At 40.4% G+C, this 19437-nt stretch overlaps 1 protein-coding gene across 1 annotated transcript in view; it reads left to right on the top strand.

Annotated features, from left to right (window-relative positions):
• MCTP1 (multiple C2 and transmembrane domain containing 1) overlaps window positions 1-19264 on the top strand; it is a 219220-nt gene extending 199956 nt beyond the window's left edge. The window contains exons 18-21 of the mRNA XM_054002904.1: window positions 5571-5680; window positions 12632-12741; window positions 16104-16201; window positions 17246-19264. Coding sequence (XP_053858879.1) covers window positions 5571-5680; window positions 12632-12741; window positions 16104-16201; window positions 17246-17317 — 390 coding nt within the window. The 3' untranslated portion in view covers window positions 17318-19264. The remainder of the gene's footprint in view (window positions 1-5570; window positions 5681-12631; window positions 12742-16103; window positions 16202-17245) is intronic.
• Window positions 19265-19437: the final 173 nt, after the last annotated feature.

The following is a 19437-nucleotide window of genomic DNA, read 5'->3' as shown; positions in this document are numbered from 1 at the left end:
ACCAAAGAGGTTTTCTATTTTGCTGATGCTGAAGAGAGAACATATGCACGTACCTGGCTGCCAGACATGCTATTTGTCACTATTTGAAATAAGTGAAAGTCTCAAGAGTTACAATCTGGCTTACTGAAAGGGTGGGAACTTCTGAATCATTAGGGTCCCACTGAGAAGTTTTAATATCTCCAAGAGTCTTCCCATACTTTTTCAATTTAAAAATTGGGAAGATAATGTGGTTGTGCTGTTCCATGAGTGCCTGCAAGGGGGAAAAACAGTTAAAATAACCTCTCTCAGCTCATTATAGGATGTAGTGAGGAGGCCAGTCTCAAGTCACATCATGCACCTCTCCAGATCCTGTAGACCATTCAGCTTTACCTCAAGACCTGCTTCCACAGTCAGCTTTAAGGTAGCAATATCATTATGGTTGTCTGTCCTCCTTCTATTTACCTGAAGATTTAATTGTAGCAATGGGGAACAAAGACACACGGACCTTCTTGCTTGATCCGAAGAAGATAATTTATTGCAGCAAACCAAGCCTTTCTATGCTCTAAACTTAACCAAAACCAGCGGGCATTGGCTGCCTGCCACTGCAGTGTTGCTGTTCACACATCCCTTTACCCAAGCAGCTCTCTGATCCCATGGTGTCCATGTATCTCCCCAAAGAATCACTGCCCCATGCACACAGCGACCACACACCAGCCATGCAACCCATTCTCTGGTTACAGGACTTGTAACACCTCGCTGTTAGTCAAACCTTTCCCAGAGTGCTTTATGTTGCTCACCAGAAGTAAACAGGATTTCTGTCTCCCACATTTGATAAAATAAAAACTTAACTGGGTGTCCATCTCCAGATCTGAGGCATTTTGATAGAGATTCAGGAGACTTTAAGGAGATCAAAGGCCTCCAGAGCTGAAACAGTATTGGCTTAGTATCTTCTACTTTGTGGGCTTCGCAGACAGCAGTGGTTAGGGTTTGGAAGGTAATTACTGAGGTGGGGTTTTGAGCAGTGGCCAGACCATAAACCAATATTTCACAGTCTGTGTCTGTATGTTTTTCTGGGCAGTACTAATGACTCCTGCCAGTAAAGGACTAATGCATTTACTATCAACTACTTTTGTGTTTATTTCATCAATCCACGAAAGGAAGTCTGCCACAGTGTAAGAGCCCTGTATATAGCTGCGTCTCCTGCTGAGGGATGATGTGGGTGCCTATTTATGGACTCTACTTTGGACACCAAGTATTACTTGAAATAATCTGAAGAGTTTTCTCACAGAAGCCTCTGTTTAAGCAATAGAGATTTTTTGGCTTGTTACTAAAAGTCAAGGGTGATTAGAAGGGTTCTTAACTAATAGCAGCAGGGCTATACTTTTGCTTTTGCAGCCACAGGTGACAGAGACTAGAAGGGGGTTTTTGGATGCCTGTGTGTAGGGGAAGGGGTCAGGCCTTGCCTTGCCTTGCCAGTTCACTGCCCCACACTCCCCATCCTTAGAGCCAGTATCCTGGCCTTCAGCATTTGCTTCTATTCTCAAAACTCTCCTCTTATGATCTGTGCCTTTCTCTCCAAATTAGAAGTTACTAGTAGGACAGTTATCCACCATAAAATGTTCAGAGTTTTATTCTCTGTACTTGAATTTTTTTTTCCCTTTTCTGGCTTAAACTCATTACCTTTACCAGAGTATACTTTTGAGTCTGGCTTATTTATTTCTCCCACTTTCCCAGTTATTTGAAACATTTGGTTTTTAAATGCACTTTCACTTGGAGAGGAGAGAGGTTTGGGGTTACAGATATAATCCTTTCCTAAATCACCCTATTTTGTCATGGGGTTGGAAGTACAGTCTGTTGAATAAAAAGACTCACATAACATGGATTTTATTTAGGGATTTGTGTAAATTAACTCAACATAGTTTAGATCTAGTAATTTACTTTGTTTTGCTTTGGTTCCACCAAAAGGAAAATATAGTTCTGGCTGAAAATCAGTATGTAAATGTTAAGTATTACTATTCATCAAATAGCATATCAATATTTAATTTGCAATTTCCTGTGAAAGAGGAGTAGGACATCTTCTCAGTCTTTACTTTGGGTTCATACCCTTTTTTGAAATTCAGGTCAGATCATCAGCATCAGTTTGACTCTGCTTTCACAGTTCGCGCTCACAACCATGCTCTAGCAAATCTCTTGCTTTTCAGATACCTTAAGCCTAGTGCAAACAAATAAATCACACAAATGAAATAGTAATAAAACTTTGTATTAAGCTTTGTTAGCTAAATTTTGATATCTAAATTTTATCTACTATTTAAATGACAATTATGTCCAGAAAATTGGCAGTTGTAGTCATGCAAATTATGAAATTGATTCCAGTCAATTCCAGTCACGGCTCATCTTCAAGGCCCCAGAACTCTCTTGCTGAGTCCCTTAAATGAGCTTATGGGTTGATTTTTTCTTTTACCCAGAGTTAGATACAATGAAGAAATACTGACAAGGTATTTCTCAAGAGTCAAAACAACAAAACTTTACTGGCAACTTCAGAAAATCAGGGAACTTTGCAAAAGTTTAAAGCAACATTGAATCAATGTAAAGCATTTCACAAAGCAATAATTTAGCAAGCTCCAAGTCCATTGAACTTGTCAAACTCCAACCCATCTGATTTTAAGTTACTTAGACTTCAAGAAGAAGGAACTGGAAGAAAAAGAACAAAGAGAAAGACAGAAAAGATACAGAAAAGAACAAATATGACTACCACTGGTGGTTCCAGTGGTCAAGATGTGCTTGCCTCATGCTCTGGCGTGAATACCCTTTGGCTTTCCTGCACCCTTCCCCCAGGTGGGACATCTGGTAGCCACTCTGGTGCTGCGTTAGGGGCTTCAGGGGCAGGTTTGGGACATTTGGGTATCCACTGTGCCACTGCAGAGCTGGGGTACAGGCTCTAGGGGTTGGGGTGGCTGGAGCAATGCACTGCCTCACCAGGGCAAGGCTTGTTTTACCCCTTATCCCATTCATGCAACTGAAATGTTTCAAGCTAGCAATCTTCTCCAGTCTCTCACACCATCTTCCTCCAGAAAGGAAATGCCAATAGTGTTTTAAAAATTAATTATTAAGAACTCTAGGTAGCTCATGTGTTGTATTTGATAACATGGCATCTTGCTGGAAGAAAATAAGTGCAGTTTTTTCCTAGTCCAGCTTATTTTTTATACAAATATTTGGAACAGGAAATAAAAAACACTTAATAGTTGTGGGATGTGTGGGAATAGCTGGAATAGTTTAAGCAAAGATGAACCATGATTCTTCTGACTGCCTCCTCTTTCCTGTGCTGTTTTGTCTAATCCTGCCTCAGAGTAGGTCAACAAATTTCCTTTAAGCTCAGAAGGTGCAGTGGTTTGGAAATAGTGATCCTTTCTCTGTCTTATTCTGTCTTTATGGTATTTGTGGGAAGTGATTTAAAACTGATATATTTTTGGATTGTTTGGTTCCAGCTAGGACTGGATGAATTTTTGCAGTAGCCAGGAGAGTGGATGTCTAGAACCCAGAGGTTATTTTCTACCATCTCATATAGTTGTTGGGGGCCAGGGAAAGTGATTCTCTTCCCGGAAGAGGGGTTCCTTTTGGTTGAGTAAGTGTGGCACTCGCTCCAAGCTGGAGGGAGTTTTTGATACTGTCACTGTTGTTCATTTCCGTATCTCATTGCTGTTCCCAGTAAATTGTTTTTATCTCAACCACGATCTTGTGGCTCCAGTCCTCCTCTCTAGCCCACCACCAGGATAGGGAGGGAAAGGGAGTGAGTATACTGGAAAGTCTCAGTGGGAGCACTAAATTGCAGAGTGCCATTCCTAAATCATGACATGAATAAAGGTACAAATTTATTGTGTAAGATACTTATAAATTAAAACAGCCCCAGAACCTTTGAATGTAACCCCTTTGAATGTAACTTGAGTTCTGGCCACAGGTTTTGTTAGACTGCAATAATTCTTTTTTCACACAAGTTAGTTATAAATCAAAATTAATTTACATGGAGGGCAGAATCTCTTAAAACTGAAGAGGCAAGGGGTATACATATTTAGAAAGCAGAAAAATACCTGTATGGTTTATTGTTCATTTCTGCTGTACAAGAAAACATTATACTGGAAGTGTGTTTTACATGAAGAAATAGAACAAATGCCTATTTCCTGATGACAAATGAAGCATGCTGGATATATGGTGCACATCTTCAGAAACTGTATACCTGAGGAGAATAATGGTGTTATTACAAAGGCTCCAAGAATGCTGTAAATATTAAGGAAATAACTTACATAAATGACTCTGTGTTGCTGTGCAGCAGTGGATGTAGTTGATATCACTGGTTCTGATCCATTATGGTCATTTTCAGAAAACAAAAATATTTATTTGTGATATAATAATTATTAATCTTATGTGAAATATAAGGTCTTTCACATTGCCTGAGAAATTGGTGAAAGGTTTTGCTTTGTCTGAAGTGCTTGGTTCATAAATTACACTTAATCACTGAAAGTTATTTTCTCATCTCTGTCTGCTTCTCTTGTGGTTGTTTTTAAGATAATCTGTGTTCTCTAACTAAATTCTTTCAAACATCTTCACAGGTAATCTTGACAACACCATTGTCAGTGAACCAATGATGTTGAAATAATTAAAGGATAAATTATGTTTTCTTACTACCTAATTTATTATGATGGCAAAAATGTCAACAAAATGAGTTAACAAATATACTGTCTGATAGTTACACATCAGGGGAAGAAAAGAAAAATTAAATGCAACATATATTTTTAGATGCTGAACTTTGGAGTCAATGACAGAGACTGTTGTATCATGTGGCTTGTGATTATAGAAAGTTGAACTTCGTTAATGAAATATTTCCGTAAGAGTACAAAATTTTCTTTCCATTTCTTGTTTCCAGAAAACAATAATCACATTCAAACTTGGTAGGGTAATACAGCAACAACCCATTGGAAATGTTGAACATAACCTTTTGTCTTATCTGTGGTCTGGAAAAAAATGAAGAGAAACTATTTTTTTTTTCCATTGTGGTACTTAATTTTAATCCCATGTAACACAGTATTGTTAGTGGATTTCATGCTGCAAACGTTTAGATTTAGAGATAGATATTTGGGGGGGAAAAGAACAGCTCTCTATAGGAGTTGAGTTTTTCTGGTTTCTTGTTCAGTGTCTTCCACCATAAATGTTTCTTTTCCTCTGCTTACATCAGCTCAAGAACCAGCATTTCAACAAACTGCCTTTATTCCACTTTATGACTCTTGTCACTTGAAAGAGCACACAACATACAAAGTTGGCACCTTCAGTGTGTTTAAAACCTAGAGACCTGGCTTATCCAAATATGTGTTTAGAAACCAATGCAGTGACAGACAAAATTGTGTGGAGCTCAGCATATGTACTAAACCATACATATTGCAATAAGCACTGTTTACAGGACAAGAAATAGTTTTCTTATTGCCAATTCCTTTTACATGAATCTGTAACACATGACTTCTTGAAACTTAACTGATGGCTACACAATCCTTTTCCTACAGTGAGAAATTCTTTTACTCAACTACTCCTGTTCTTTTATTTAGGACAGTGAAAAGAAAGGATTTATGAATAGACTTTATGCCATCCAGGAGGTGTGTGTCACTGTCCAGAATATCCTAGATGAAATTGCTTCCTTTGGTGAAAGGATCAAGAAGTAAGTGCTGACACAGGTGCTGGATTGCTCTCCAATACTCTTCAATATCTTTTTCATGCAGAGATATAATACACTAGACTTTCACTCATTCCAGGGGAGTCCATCATTCAAACTCACCTATATTTACTTTACTTTATGGAGGCCCTCAGTCAGTTGAAATTCTGTTACGTTAATTCTGGAGTTTAGAACTATATTAATTGGGACAAAAATCAAACATAAGGTTTTAAAATAAAACAGAAAAAGCATATTGTTGTGAGGTTGTTATTTAAAAGCAATAATAAAAAATGCAATTCTGATAAAGGAAATAAGCAGAACTGAATAGGGGTTTTGTATTTTAAGGATGTACATATGTTCACTTGCTGGAAGTTTTATTTATTGGTCAGCAAAACCTTTCCTTTAGAGTGTATGTAATTTGTAACATCTAATACATAATATATAAAAATTGCCAGCAAATCTGGACATTAAGAAAGAGAGGTTCTGAGATTTACTGCAGGAAATGTATTGGTGTATTCCTGGCATGGTCAGTGGACAGCAGCACAAGGTTTTTTACTTGAGGTCAGACAGGTTCCAGAAAGACACCTTCCAGCTGTCAGCTGCAAAACATGGAGAGGACTGACTTGGTGTTCTGCACCTTGAAAGCCAAGAGCATCTCACTACTACCCAATTCACTTTTAGAAGTAAATTTTAGGTAACCTATGCCTTGGGTAGAGGTCAGTGTGCAGGAATCCTGAGAATCATCTCTGATGCTGTCCTGTTCAGTCTTGATGACAAGGACATTGCTGTTTATGCATTTAAGAGCAAAGTCCCTAATAGGAAAGCCTGGGAAAGTGTTCCCACAGGGACAATTCCAGGCAGGCTGTGTTCACAGCAGGAGAGACAAGTGCAAGCATATTGTATCACACAAGTTCTCCAGTTGGAAAAATGAACCAGTCTCTGAAAAAAATCCTTTATCAAAAGGCTATTTGTGGAAGCTGTCTTGATGATTAAGTAGTTATAATTGTGCATTTTGGAGGTAGGGTTTATTCTTTATATACCAGATGAGAGCTACAGAATTTTGTAAACTGAGTGAGACTATAAATCTTTGTAATTTGCTCCTAAAACTATAATAGGAAACCTGTACTGAATGCTGTGTTAACACAGCCCATAAGGAGCCTTGTTAAGTGAGGAGCCAGCGCTCCCACACATCATGGTGTGTCTGTGATCATTGCACAAAGCCGAGTCACAGGAACATGAGCAGACCCTCAACCTTCTGTTCATCCCAAACGCCTACAGAAAAGGGGAAAAGAGCAGGTGTCCCCTGAGGATAAAGGGAGATGTCCTACACTAAGTGACACTAACATAATGTTAGTGGAGACATGTCGAAATTGCCAGGGAAAAAAGAAGACAAATGAACACAGGAAGCCAGAGCTCATTATGAAAAATATGGCTTGTAATTCAGTTAATTGCAATTATTAATCTAGAGAAGCCAAAATTATGTAATCACATTGATTGAGAATGTAGCTAGTAATAATACTTTAAAGTGCATCATGAGAGACTATTTAGATTTAAAGCCACATTATCCTTCTTTATAAATGTCATGCAACACTTTTGAGATGGCAGTGCCTTCACAAACAAATACACTGAGCCAAGCTCCCCTTAACCAACGTTCCTATGGGACATATATATAAAATTATCATATGGTCTTTCTCTCTTCACTGAACACAGGAGTTGGAGAGCCACAGGATCCTTTTAAGATCCATTAACTCTCCCTTCTTCACACCTCAATTTTGCAGAATGTGGTGACCAGCAAACTTTTATCAGAATAATAGAGTCTGGGACCCTCAGTGAGGATGTTTTTATCTATGACTTTTTTTGGAAAGGTAATGTCCTGGAACTCTGATGGGATATCAGAAATTCTCTTCCTTTATTAATAGATAAATAACCTTTACTTATTTCAGGGTTTTTTTAATTATATGGTTTTTTTTATTTTGATATTCAGAGGGTTTTTATTTCTTCCCTCAACCACTGTTGTTGCATTATCCCTGTCTTCATGACTAACTATTCTATCTCCTCCTTTTATTCCCCTAGTTCTCTCCTTCTTATGCACATGGATGAATTTCCACCTTTGCATAGCCATGTACTTGCCTTTTCCTTTTTGCCCAAAGCTGGAAGGCACCTGGCTGAGGAGTGCACCTGTACCTCAGACAGAGGGGAATCACAGAATAATGAGGTTGGAAGAGACCTCTAAGATCATTATGTCCAACCTATGCCCTAACACCTCAACTAGACTATAGCACCAAGTGCCATGTCCAGTCTTTTTTTAAACACATCCAGAGATGGTGATTCCACCACCTCCCTGGGAAAACAATTCCAGTACTTTATTATGTGAAATAATAAAGTAAAAATTCTGATTTTTTTTTCCTAATATCCAACCTATACCTTCCCTGACGTAGCTTGAGACTGTGTCCTCTTGTTCTGTCAGCTGCTGCTCGGTGAAAGAGACCAACCCCCACCTGTCTACAACCTCCCTTCAGGAAGTTGTAGAGAGCAATAAGGTCACCTCTAAGCCTCCTGTTCTCCAGGCTAAACAACCCCAGTTCCTTCAAATATTCCTCATAGGGCTTGTGTTCCAAGCCCCTCACCAACCTTGTTGCCCTCCTCTGGACGCGCTCAAGCATCTCAATGTTCTTCCTAAACTGAGGGGCCCAGACCTGGACACAGCACTCAAGATGTGGTCTTACCAGTGCCGAGTACAGGGGCAGAATGACCTCCCTACTCCTGCTGGCCACATTATTCCTAACGCAGGCCAGGATGCCATTGGCCTTCTTGGCCACCAAGGCACATTGCTGGCTCATATCCAACTGGCTGTTGACCAGCACCCCCAGGTCCCTTTCCGCCTGAACACTGTCCAGCCACACTGTCCTCAGCTTGTAATGCTGTAGGGGATTTTTGTGGCCAAAATGTAGAACTCTGCACTTAGACTTATTAAACTTCATGCTGTTGGACTCTAAGTCTCTCTGCAGAGCCCTCCTTCCTTCCAATAGATCAACACAAGCTCCCAGCTTAGTGTCGTCTGCAAATTTACTAATGAAGGACTCAATGCCCTCATCCATGTTGTCTATAAAAATATTAAATAAAACTGATCCCAGTACAGACCCCTGAGGGACACCACTGGTGACTGGCCCCAGCTGGATGCAGCACTGTTCACCACCACTCTCTGGGCCCGGCCATCCAGCCAGTTCCTAACCCAGCAAAGAGTGCTCCTGTCCAAGCCGTGGGCTGCCAGCTTTTCCAGGAGTGTGCTATGGGTGACAGTGTCAAAGGCCTTGCTGAAGTCTAAATAGACAACATCCACAGCCTTTCCTGCACCCACCAGACGGGTCACCTGGTCATAGAAGGAGACCAGGTTGGTCAGACATGACCTACCCTTTGTAAACCCATGTTGACTGGGTCTGATACCCTGGCCATCCTGTAAGTGCTGTGTGATAGCACTCAGTATGAACTGCTCCATTATCTTACCTGGTACTAATGTCAGGCTAACTGGCCTGTAATTACCAGGATCCTCCTTCCTACCTTTTTTGTAAATGGGTGTCACATTGGCCAGTCTCCAATCATCTGGAACCTCACCAGTGAGCCACAACTCTTGATAAATGATGGAGAGCAGCTTCGCAAGCTCATCTGCCATCTCCCTCATCACCCTAGGGTGGATCCCACCTGGTCCCATTGATTTATAAATATCCAGGTGTCCCAGCAGTTCTCTGACTGCCTCCTCTCAGATAACAAGAGGATCGTTCTGCTCCCTGGTACCACCTACCAACCCCTGAGGACAGTTGTCTTGAGGACAAGCTGTCTTACCACTAAAGACTGAGGCAAAGAAGGCATTAAGCATTTCCACTTTTTCCTCATCTTTAGTTACTAGGTTGCCTGCCTCATCCAATAAGGAACAGAGGTCAGTTATACCCTTCCTTTTACTATTAACATATTTGTAAAAGCTATTTTTATTATTTTTAACAGAAGTTGCCAAGTTAAGTTCAAACTGAGCTTTGGCCTCCTTAATTTTTTTCTACATGCCCTAGCAGCTCCCTTAAATACTTCCTGAGAAATCAGTCCCTCCTTAAAAAGATGATACATCTTTTTTTTTATTTCTAAGTTCTTTCAAAACCCCATCGCTCATCCAGACTGGCCATTTGCCTCATCAACTCATCTTTTGGCACACAGGGACAGTCTGTTCTTATGCCCTCAAGATCTCTGCTTTGAAGATTACCCCTCTCTCCTGGACTTTGTTTTCAAGGGCTGTTTCCCAAGGAACTCTCTGAGTAAGTCTCTTAAATAGGCCAAAGTCTGCCCTCCAGAAGTCCAGTGTAGAGATCTTATTGATATTCCTCTTTATTTCACCAATTATCAAGAATTCTATAATTTCATGATCACTGTGCCCCAAGCGGCCTCCAACCTCTACATCAACCCACCAGTCCATCTCTATTTGTGAACAACAGGTCCAACATAGTCCCTCCCCTGGTGGGCTTGCCCACCAGTTGTGACAAAAAGTTGTCCTCCACACACTCTAAAAACTTTCTAGACAGCTGTTTTTCTGCTGTATTAAGTTCCCAGCAGATGTCTGGTAGGTTCAAGTTACCTGCAAGAACAAGGGCTGATGATCCTGAAATATTGTTCAGTTGCTTATAGAATAAGCTGTCCACCTCTTCATCCTGGTTGGGTCGACAATAGCAGACTCCCAGTAGGATGTCAGCCTTGTTGGCCTTCCCCTTAATTCTTACCCATAGGGATTAAACTTCATCGTCATTAGTTTCAATACTTATGACATCCAAAACTTCCCTAATATAAAGGGCCACCCCTCCACCTCTTCTCCCTTTTCTGTCTCTTCTGAAGAGCTTGTAGCCATCCAGTGCAGTGCTCCAGCCATGTGAGTCATCCCACCACATTTCTGTGATGGCAGTTACATCATAGTTCTGCTGTTGCACCCATGGCCTCCAGCTCTTTCTGTTTGTTGCCCATGCTGCGTGCATTCGTATACATGCACCTCAGCTGGGCTACTGATTTCTCCCCTAACACAGTCTTACCATCCTTGGGCCTGCTTCCAGACAGCCCAGATACACCCCATTCCCCCTTCAAACCTAGTTTAAAGCCCTCTCAACAAGGTCTGCCAGTTCATGAGCTAAAAACCCTCTGCCCTTAACAGAGAGATGTATCCTGTCTGATTCCAGTAGAGCAGGTGCTGTAAAGGTTGCCCCATGATCAAAGAATCCGAAATTTTGCTGATGACACCAACCCTTGAGCCACTTGTTAATGATGCGAGTTCTCCTATTTCTTTCATTATTTTTTTCTGCCACCAAAGGGACTGAGCAGAACACCACCTGTGCACCTGTCCTATCAACCACTTGACCCAGTGCCCTAAGCTCCCTTTTAATCGCCTTGACACTCCTCTTTTCAATCTCATCACTGCCAGCCTGGAGTATCAGTAGTGGGTAATAATCAGAGGACTGAATCAGCCTAGGAAGTCTCTCAGTGATATTTCGTATCTGGGCCCCAGGGAGGCAGCAGACTTCCCTGTGGGATGGGTCCAGTCGACATATGGGGCCCTCTGTTCCCCTCAGAAGGGGATCACCCACTACAATTACCCTTCTTTTCTTTTTGATGTTAGAGGTGGTAATCCAATTTTTAGATGAGTCATAATTGGGAGGCTCACTGGGCAGATAATTTTCTTCTACATCATCTGGCTGGCTCTCTAGATCCAGGGCCTCATACCTATTCTGAAGTGGCACCTGGCTAGGGGATGAGGGGCAGGGGGGATTTTTGTTATTACCTCCCCGAACAGGGACGCATTTCCACTCCCCTTCATCTACCAGGTGCCCCTCTATTGCCTGAGAGTGAGAAGCATAGGAGTCATCTGACTCTTGGTGGGCCTCCCTTAAAGATGAACTCCACCAGTCTATTTCTCTTTCACTATGCCTGATACTCCTTAATCTTTCATCTTCCTCCCTAAGCTCGGCCACCAGCGAAACGAGGTCGTTCATCTGTTCACACCGTAGGCAGGCCTCTTCCACAACACTCCCTGAAGCCATTGATAAGCTCAAACACTCCAGGCAGGAATGGGTCTGTACAGACACATTCTTTTTGAAGGGCTCCACTTGGTCACATACACTTGTGCCAACCACAGATTTTGACTAGATTAAAATCATTACTAGGAGAAAGCCTGAAATCAAGCAACCAATGAAAACACCTCATCTGACTAGCAGGGACCTGCAACCTTGCCTGCATGCCCTGCCTGCGTGAACTGCTGCGCAAACTGGTGTGACCCTGTTTGCCTGCTCCTGTTAAACTGCTGTGACCGTTTGCCTGCTCCTGTTCGTTGTGCTCCAGGTCCCTGCGCTCCCCAGAGGCCTCTTATAGTGAGTCACTCAGGAACAAAGGAAGCTCTACCTCCTGCTCCTGAATGGCTCACAATGCCCCTGTTGAATGTCCCTGTTCAGCCTTTAACTCCTTGTGCTGTCCTTACAGTGGAATAGGGAGGAGATAAAACATGAAAGCCTTAGCAGTAGTCTTCCAACTATTGTATCCTACTCTACCATGGCATTGAGAAGGGAATGTAGATTGCCTGTGTGAGTACATTTGGAGAGTAGGGAGCTCTGTGGGTTTTGTCTGGTGCTGAAACTGGGGTTAGGCACTGAGATCTCCAAAAAAGCAGAGCAGTCATTTACCTGGCAGATGTGCACTGCTGGGCTGGGAGAGTGAAATTCAGCAGGCAAATGGGCAAAGCTAGGGCCTCCTTTCATTTCCACTGACAGTGGATCAAAGCCCAGGCTCTCCCTGATGAATGACAAATGCATCCATGCCTTCATTAGTAGACTCAGTTTGTTCTCCCTGATGGAAAGTGACACTTCTCCCACTGTCCTTTGCTCTTTTATTGGGTTTGTTGGCTGACCTCAGTTCTGACTTCTGTTAATTTTTCTTTAGTACATTCAACTGGACTGTCCCATTCCTGAGCTGGCTGGCAATTGTTGCCCTTTCTGTGTTCACCATCATCCTGTATTTCATTCCACTGAGATACATTGTCCTTGTCTGGGGTAAGTAAAGCCCTTTTAAACTCTACTGCTTTTAAAACCTGGCTGGATGACTTACACTGACAGTACTTTTTGGTATTTATGGTCATGAAGCTGCCCTACAATGGAATTAGGCATGTTAGTTAACAGCAACAGTGTAAATATTTAGGCCCACCTGCAAAATGTATTTTTCTTGGCTGGCATTTTAGACTTAATCATACTATAAACATGTAGCCATGAGAATTCTTCATATATCAAAGTGTAACTTTGTCTAGATATTACTCTGATTTATTTTCACCACTTATACACAAACAGAGGCATTTCAATCTATATTGTGCATTTAGGACAATATGCCATTTTTACTGCAGTACTTTATCTTGTAAAACTGTATGCAAACATAGCAGCAAGAAACCTGTTCAAGGGGTCACCTTTAGTTAGACAGAAAGGAATAGGTGGTATTGGCTGGTTGATAATGAACAGAAACTCTGGGCAGGTAGGGGGGTGGAATTATGATCCAAGCTTTCACTACTTGTGCTTATATCTATTCTTTATACTGATTTTTAAAAGTTACTGTTACCACATCTGTTGTAAATAATGCTCCAGGTTTTCATTTGTATGTCTTTTCATACATCTTACACCACCAGCAGCTGTACCCTTACTTACTGTACCCAGTAACGCAGACTTATGAAGAGCACAGTCTCAGTTACATCAGAGGCTATATTTTCTTTCTAAGGAAAGAATAGCAGTCACACTTCTGTGAAAAGGTTTTGAATTCAGGAGACAGCATAAAATCATTGAACTGACTCCAAAGAATTTATTTTTTGTTTATCAGTCAGTATTAGTAATTTTCTTAGAATGTTTTCTCAAATGATCACAGCCAAAGTAATAAAGAAGATATGAACAAAAGTATTTTTACAGAATGAGCAAAAGCAGGCATATGGGCTTCCTTTCTTTTCCTGTCTTTGACTTTTATTTATTCCTCCATACCATGCATCACTGAAGCGTAACCCAAACTCTTAGTTTGTTCCCAAAATTTCATTTCCTCTAGCATGCACACAGGAAGTTCTATTTGTCTGTGTCCTTTTTTGATAATTTTTCAGACAGGTCTGGCATCTTGCTTTTTTACATCACGTTTGATACAATAACCTGAGATTATAATACTCCTCCAAGATCCACATAACTGTAGAGCCAGAACTGTTCTTTGAAAAGCTCATGACTCTTCTCATGAGCTCACTACCCCTGGAAGTGTCACACTCCCACAAAAATATCTCTGTTTCAGATAAGACAGAGTCTCAACTGCCAAGCCTCCCAAAACATGGATGGATAGACTCTCTTCATCTCTTCCCTCCCTGCCTTCAGGTTAAATAGGCTATGTAGATATAACTTCAAGCCCCTTGGTTCACTAGAGGTTTTGACTCCACCTTTTCCTCCTACATTTCAGTTCAGGTGACTTCTTACTCAGCAAGTGTATGTGTATCCCTTCTTTAGGAATCTTTTTCTCTTGCATCATGGCAGGAGACCAGACAGGTACTGCAGGTCCCACAGTCCAGACCTCCTCAGGGTGAAATGAACTCTCACAGAGCCATGTCATACTGAGCATAGCTTTGAGCAGCTGTCCCTTCAAATATTGCAGTATTCCAAACACCTGTTTTCTCCATCACTGCATGGTTCTAGACTCTCCTGTGAATATTTCTTCATCCTATTCATCCATCCTGCCTGTGGGAAGCCATTGATTTCTCTTTTTTGACTTACTTCCGTAGGAATGTTTCAGCTGGTCTGTAGCAGCATCTGTCCATTTTGTTCTTTAAAAGGCAGAGTTTTTAAATGAAAATTTCTTCATATTATGTATCATGTTTTGTATAGCTGTCTTTCTTCTGTGCATCCATAGGGTCTGCCCTAGCAGGAAATTCTCCATTCTTTCCTAGCTGTGTCTCTCCCAGTGGAGACTACCAGTCCTTGAAGATGTGGTGTGTTAGGTGGGGTGGAGCAGGGACCATCTCTCTATCCTAATCCCTCTTGATGAAGTGCTGAGTCCTGGTAACAGCTGTTTATGTGGAAAAATCTGTAATTACTTTAATCTGAAAATTTTCAAACTGTTGGAAAAGACCAATCCCCTTCCTGTATTCTGCTTCTCCTGTAGGGTTTCCTCTCATCTGTGCAGTACTTTTCCTTTCTTGAGGTTTTACGCAGTGACTGGTATTTTTCTTTATCAGATGTGATAAAGTGAGATCATACCACCAGAACTCACCCACGAGTGGTCCTGTGGCTGTGAGCAAAGAACAGTGGCATTCACCTTAAATTTTGCAGTCACTTGCTGATGCAAAACATCTTCTTAACAAAGGTGTTTCAAGGTCAGGTATTCCTTCTGAACACTCACTATCCAACACCATATAAAGGGAGGGCAGCATCTCCTATCTATGCTGCAGAACTGAGGATTCATGCAGTTGGAGGCTGTGGATGCTATTGACACTGAATTTTGCATGCCCTATCCAAAGGCTTTATGTCCTTGCAAAAGCTTTTTGAAAAGTCTGGGCACCAAACACTTTGTGGAAGATAAACTATGTTATCTCATATTTGATAGAGCCTGGATAAATTACACAGAAAGGCATCTTTTTAATAGTGTCCTGGCTCTCTCCTGCTCACATGAGAGTCAATGCAGTTTGCACTGTTCCTGTCCATGTTTTAAACATGCGTTTCCAGAGCCCACAGACCAGGTTCTCAAAGTGTATGACTTGTTATGTAATGATAAGAAAATATGTCTAATTTAAAAGCCTGCTTCCTGATTATTTTGTGGATGATTTTTCTTATTGACTAATTGTCAATAGGCATTGTAAGACTATGATGTCTAAGGGAGACATATCCTCTCTTCTCTGCACTGCCATCAGCTTGTCTCTATCTGTCATTCCCACACAGATGTTTGTGCAAATTTTTCTAAAGCCTTCATATGGTGCAGACTTCAGGCTTCCCATATGTTTCATTGTCATTAGCATGAAAAATACTTTCCTTGAATCTTCTGAATCTTATATGAATCTTGTGTCCTCCAGTTAAGCCCATTTCTGTTCATCCTCTCTGTTACAGAAATTAAATACTTTTTATGCCTCTGCTTTTCCCAACTTCCTCATAATAATCACAGTTTCTGTTACTTTCCAAAAAAAAAATATTGAAGGAATTTGAAAATGTCCCTAGAACTTTTGCATTTTGAAACAGGGAACCATAGAAGCAGAGTCCTACCTTTGGAACCCAAGTTTACAATTCATGCATTCGTTCGGTGCTACTGTCAGGATTCAGAATGGATCCTAAAATCTGTTTTAAAACATTGCCAAAGGTATGTATCTTTTGATATCTTATATCTTATGGTAGTAACATTTGAACTTTCACTTTTGCAGGCATCAATAAATTTACGAAGAAGATTCGAAATCCATATGCAATTGATAACAACGAGCTACTTGACTTTCTGTCCAGAGTCCCTTCTGATGTGCAAGTGGTGTGTATATTTATTTATTTATTTATTTATTAAGAATTTTTAAAGCAGTTATTTTGATTTACTATTATTACTATTCCTTGGCAGAAATTGCAAACTCAAGCTGAGGATAGTCCATTAACCAGAAGGATCTGCTAGATCTTTTTCCAATGAGAAAGAAGTTCCCGCATTGTTGTACCTCTTAGGATCCTTAGAAACAATCAGTAGAAGGACAAGTATTTGTGAGATGGTAGCTAGAGCTAGCATTTAACACCATCCAGCACAATGTGAACCTGACTGGGATAAGGCACTGTATGGGAAACACTGGAGCTGGGGCTCTCGGGACAGGCAGAGAAGGAACAGGAAGGTCAAATAATGGAAGAGGCAGACAGCATCGCTCAGCACTCTGAGAACACTTTGACCTTTCCTTTCCAAGGGGTGAAAATTTTTGCTGTGGCCACAGTTCAACTCGGCTCATAAACACCTTTTTAAAAAAAAAAAAAAACTGGTTATGAATTACAGGCTTTTATGATGCAGTACACAATCCCCCAAGAGCATGCAAGATTTAAGATAGCATCAAGCACATAAATCACATTTGGTGTCACAAAGATTATAGATTTCCCGTATTTCTAGTTTCAGTTCAGAGCTGGTATGGGTGCAAACACTCCCTCTGTATCTGATACCCTCTGTGGTAGGCACTTAGAAATAACCAAGCTTTTAAGAAACATTATGAAGAATGGTATCCAGCATGGTCAAAATGATAGTGTTTATTGTCTGCTAGAGCTCATGGAGAAAACAAAAAAACGCTAGTCTTTTCTAAGTTTACATCAGCATGCAGTGTTATTTCCTGGTAGGATTTTCCTGGTGCTGGTTTTCCTTCTTATTCTAGATCTGTCATTCTGTTGTTGGTGGATCACATCTGCAAATCCTGTGTCATTTTTAGGGGGAAAATCTTCTTTTTTTAACCTTTTATCCCCTGACAGAAAAAAAAAAAAAAAAGGATATATTTATTTTTTTTCTAACAAGTACCACCTGACAACTTTCTTTCTGAACTTTGTGTTTAAATAGATGCAATACCATGAACTGAAACAAGATCCTACTCACAGCCCAAGCAAAAGAAAGAAAAACAATCCTGCCTAGCCAACTTCATGTGTTGAGGAGACCAGCATCTGCCAGGGGAAGATAAAAGAGCAAGCCTAAGAAGCATTTCCTTTCTCTAAGATTTTTATTTATATTGCCTTTTTATCTAGTGGGGAGATTTTGTAACAGTATTAAAAGGTGGAAAATGGTTTCTCATGGGAAATCTATTTCTCATTGTAAAGACATTTGTTTCTAGTAGGGTTTTTGCCATTTTAAAGCCTTGTTAGAAACAATTTAACACATAAAATCAATCAATCTAAAATGGAGACTATATAATGCTACTTGGTGGTCAAAGATACATGACATAGTCAAATCATGCAAACTAAACCTACAAAATGTTTAAATCTGACTCAGAAATTTCTCAGATTTTATTTGTGAGCATTAATATTTTTATCTAGTAAGTTATCATTACAGTTTTCTATGTTTTATATATTGCAAGAGAAATACAATGTAGTGGAGCTTACTGCACTTAAGTTTTAGCAGATTTTTTAAAATTTCAGACCCTGATGTTAATTCCTGGTGCAACATTTTTCTATGTGGTAGGGCTGCCTATAAGACAGTGAGAAACACCAAGTGCAAATCTCTTTCTGGAGCTCCCTAAACCAGTTCCTGCTGTCTTTATCATTCCATTGTAAGACCTAAGAATCTCTGTTTCAGAATACTGCCAGGTTTGTAACTGACTGCCTATCATATTTTTCTACATGTACCAGTAGTCTTCATTTATACTACATAGCTTAACTCTAATGGGTAAAACTAACTCCATACTGCTTTGGGTGTCATGCTATGAACACTTTTTGTGCACATTACTATTTTAATATGGATATATTGCAGAAAACGTTTTTCATTCTAATCACAAGATCGTATTAATATGCTTTATGGTATAACATTGCCTGTTACCAATGTGAAATACTGTGTAGTGGAAAAAAATGCAGTTGTGGTAAAACTGATATACCAGGGTTTTTTCCTTAGTTAATAATGTCAGTTCTTCTGATCTGATCTTTCCCTACTGCATGGAAACTGCATTGTCTTATAAATTACATGGAACATAGATGAGAAACATTTACATTTCAAATGTCTTAGTGGCCACTGCATAACGAGTACTTGGGGATATATTCTGGTAGCTGCATGCAGACTTCCACACTCAGCTCCCCACATAGTGAGCAGAGACTCATTCCTGAGGGACTACCTGTGCACAGCTCCTCATTATTAGTTCCCAGTGACATTAAAGGGGATTTTTTGCCCAGGGGAGAGCAACAAGACTGCATCCTCAAGGGGGGCTGTGGTCCTCTCCGGATTACCTCTCACTGGTTGCAATTGCAGATAAAGTTATATTGCACTACTCTAAAAATACTTTTTGAAAAGTCTATTTAGAAATACTTTGCAAGCACATGTGAATATGTATTTGTCCAAAGAAATATGTGTTAGTTGCATTGCTCATGAAGGATCATCCTGGATTTCTTTGTTTTGCAGATAAGATGATAGCCAAGTTCTTATGTGACAGTTACTTTGATCCTTCTGTTTGTACATTTAAAAGAATGCCAATCGAATTAATCATCTGCAGAATCATCTTGGACTTAAACAAGCTCTTGTTACATCATGACTTTGAAAGAGTTTAATTTTGCAGCTTGTGTAACCTTTTGGCTGTATGCTACCTAATAAGCAACATACTATTGGTGAAATCAGAAGCACTGCTCAGCCTGTTTTGTTTTAAAAAACCAAATTTGTGACTCAACAAGATGTGAATGTTTGTTGCCTGTTGTCAGTTTTGCACATTTCTTTAATACGCTGCAAGCCTTGTACCTTCTTAATGTTGCCCACCAGCCTGCGTGTGATTTCTTGTTGTCTTTTTTTTTTGTACATAGTTTCAAATGTCTGCTTTGGTGGTAATATCTGAGCTGGTTATGCATGTTTCCAGAATTAAACAGACTTCTAAGCATCACTCTGTTAGATATTCTGAAGCCTCTGTCTTTGAAATCCTATGTTGTTGTTTTTCCATGAGTGCTGTGATGGGCAGGTGAATTAAAAGATGGTATTTATTTGTGCAGGACTTTAGTATTTTAAATTCCACAACATGCAGGGGTGGGGGGCGAGGGGGGGAAGTGGAAGACAACAAACATCTG

This window comes from Vidua macroura, chromosome Z (assembly GCF_024509145.1).
Source record: "Vidua macroura isolate BioBank_ID:100142 chromosome Z, ASM2450914v1, whole genome shotgun sequence".
In the NCBI taxonomy this organism is placed as follows: domain Eukaryota; kingdom Metazoa; phylum Chordata; class Aves; order Passeriformes; family Viduidae; genus Vidua; species Vidua macroura.
Note: the sequence above shows the minus strand (reverse complement) of the source record. Positions and strands in the feature narration are given on the sequence as shown.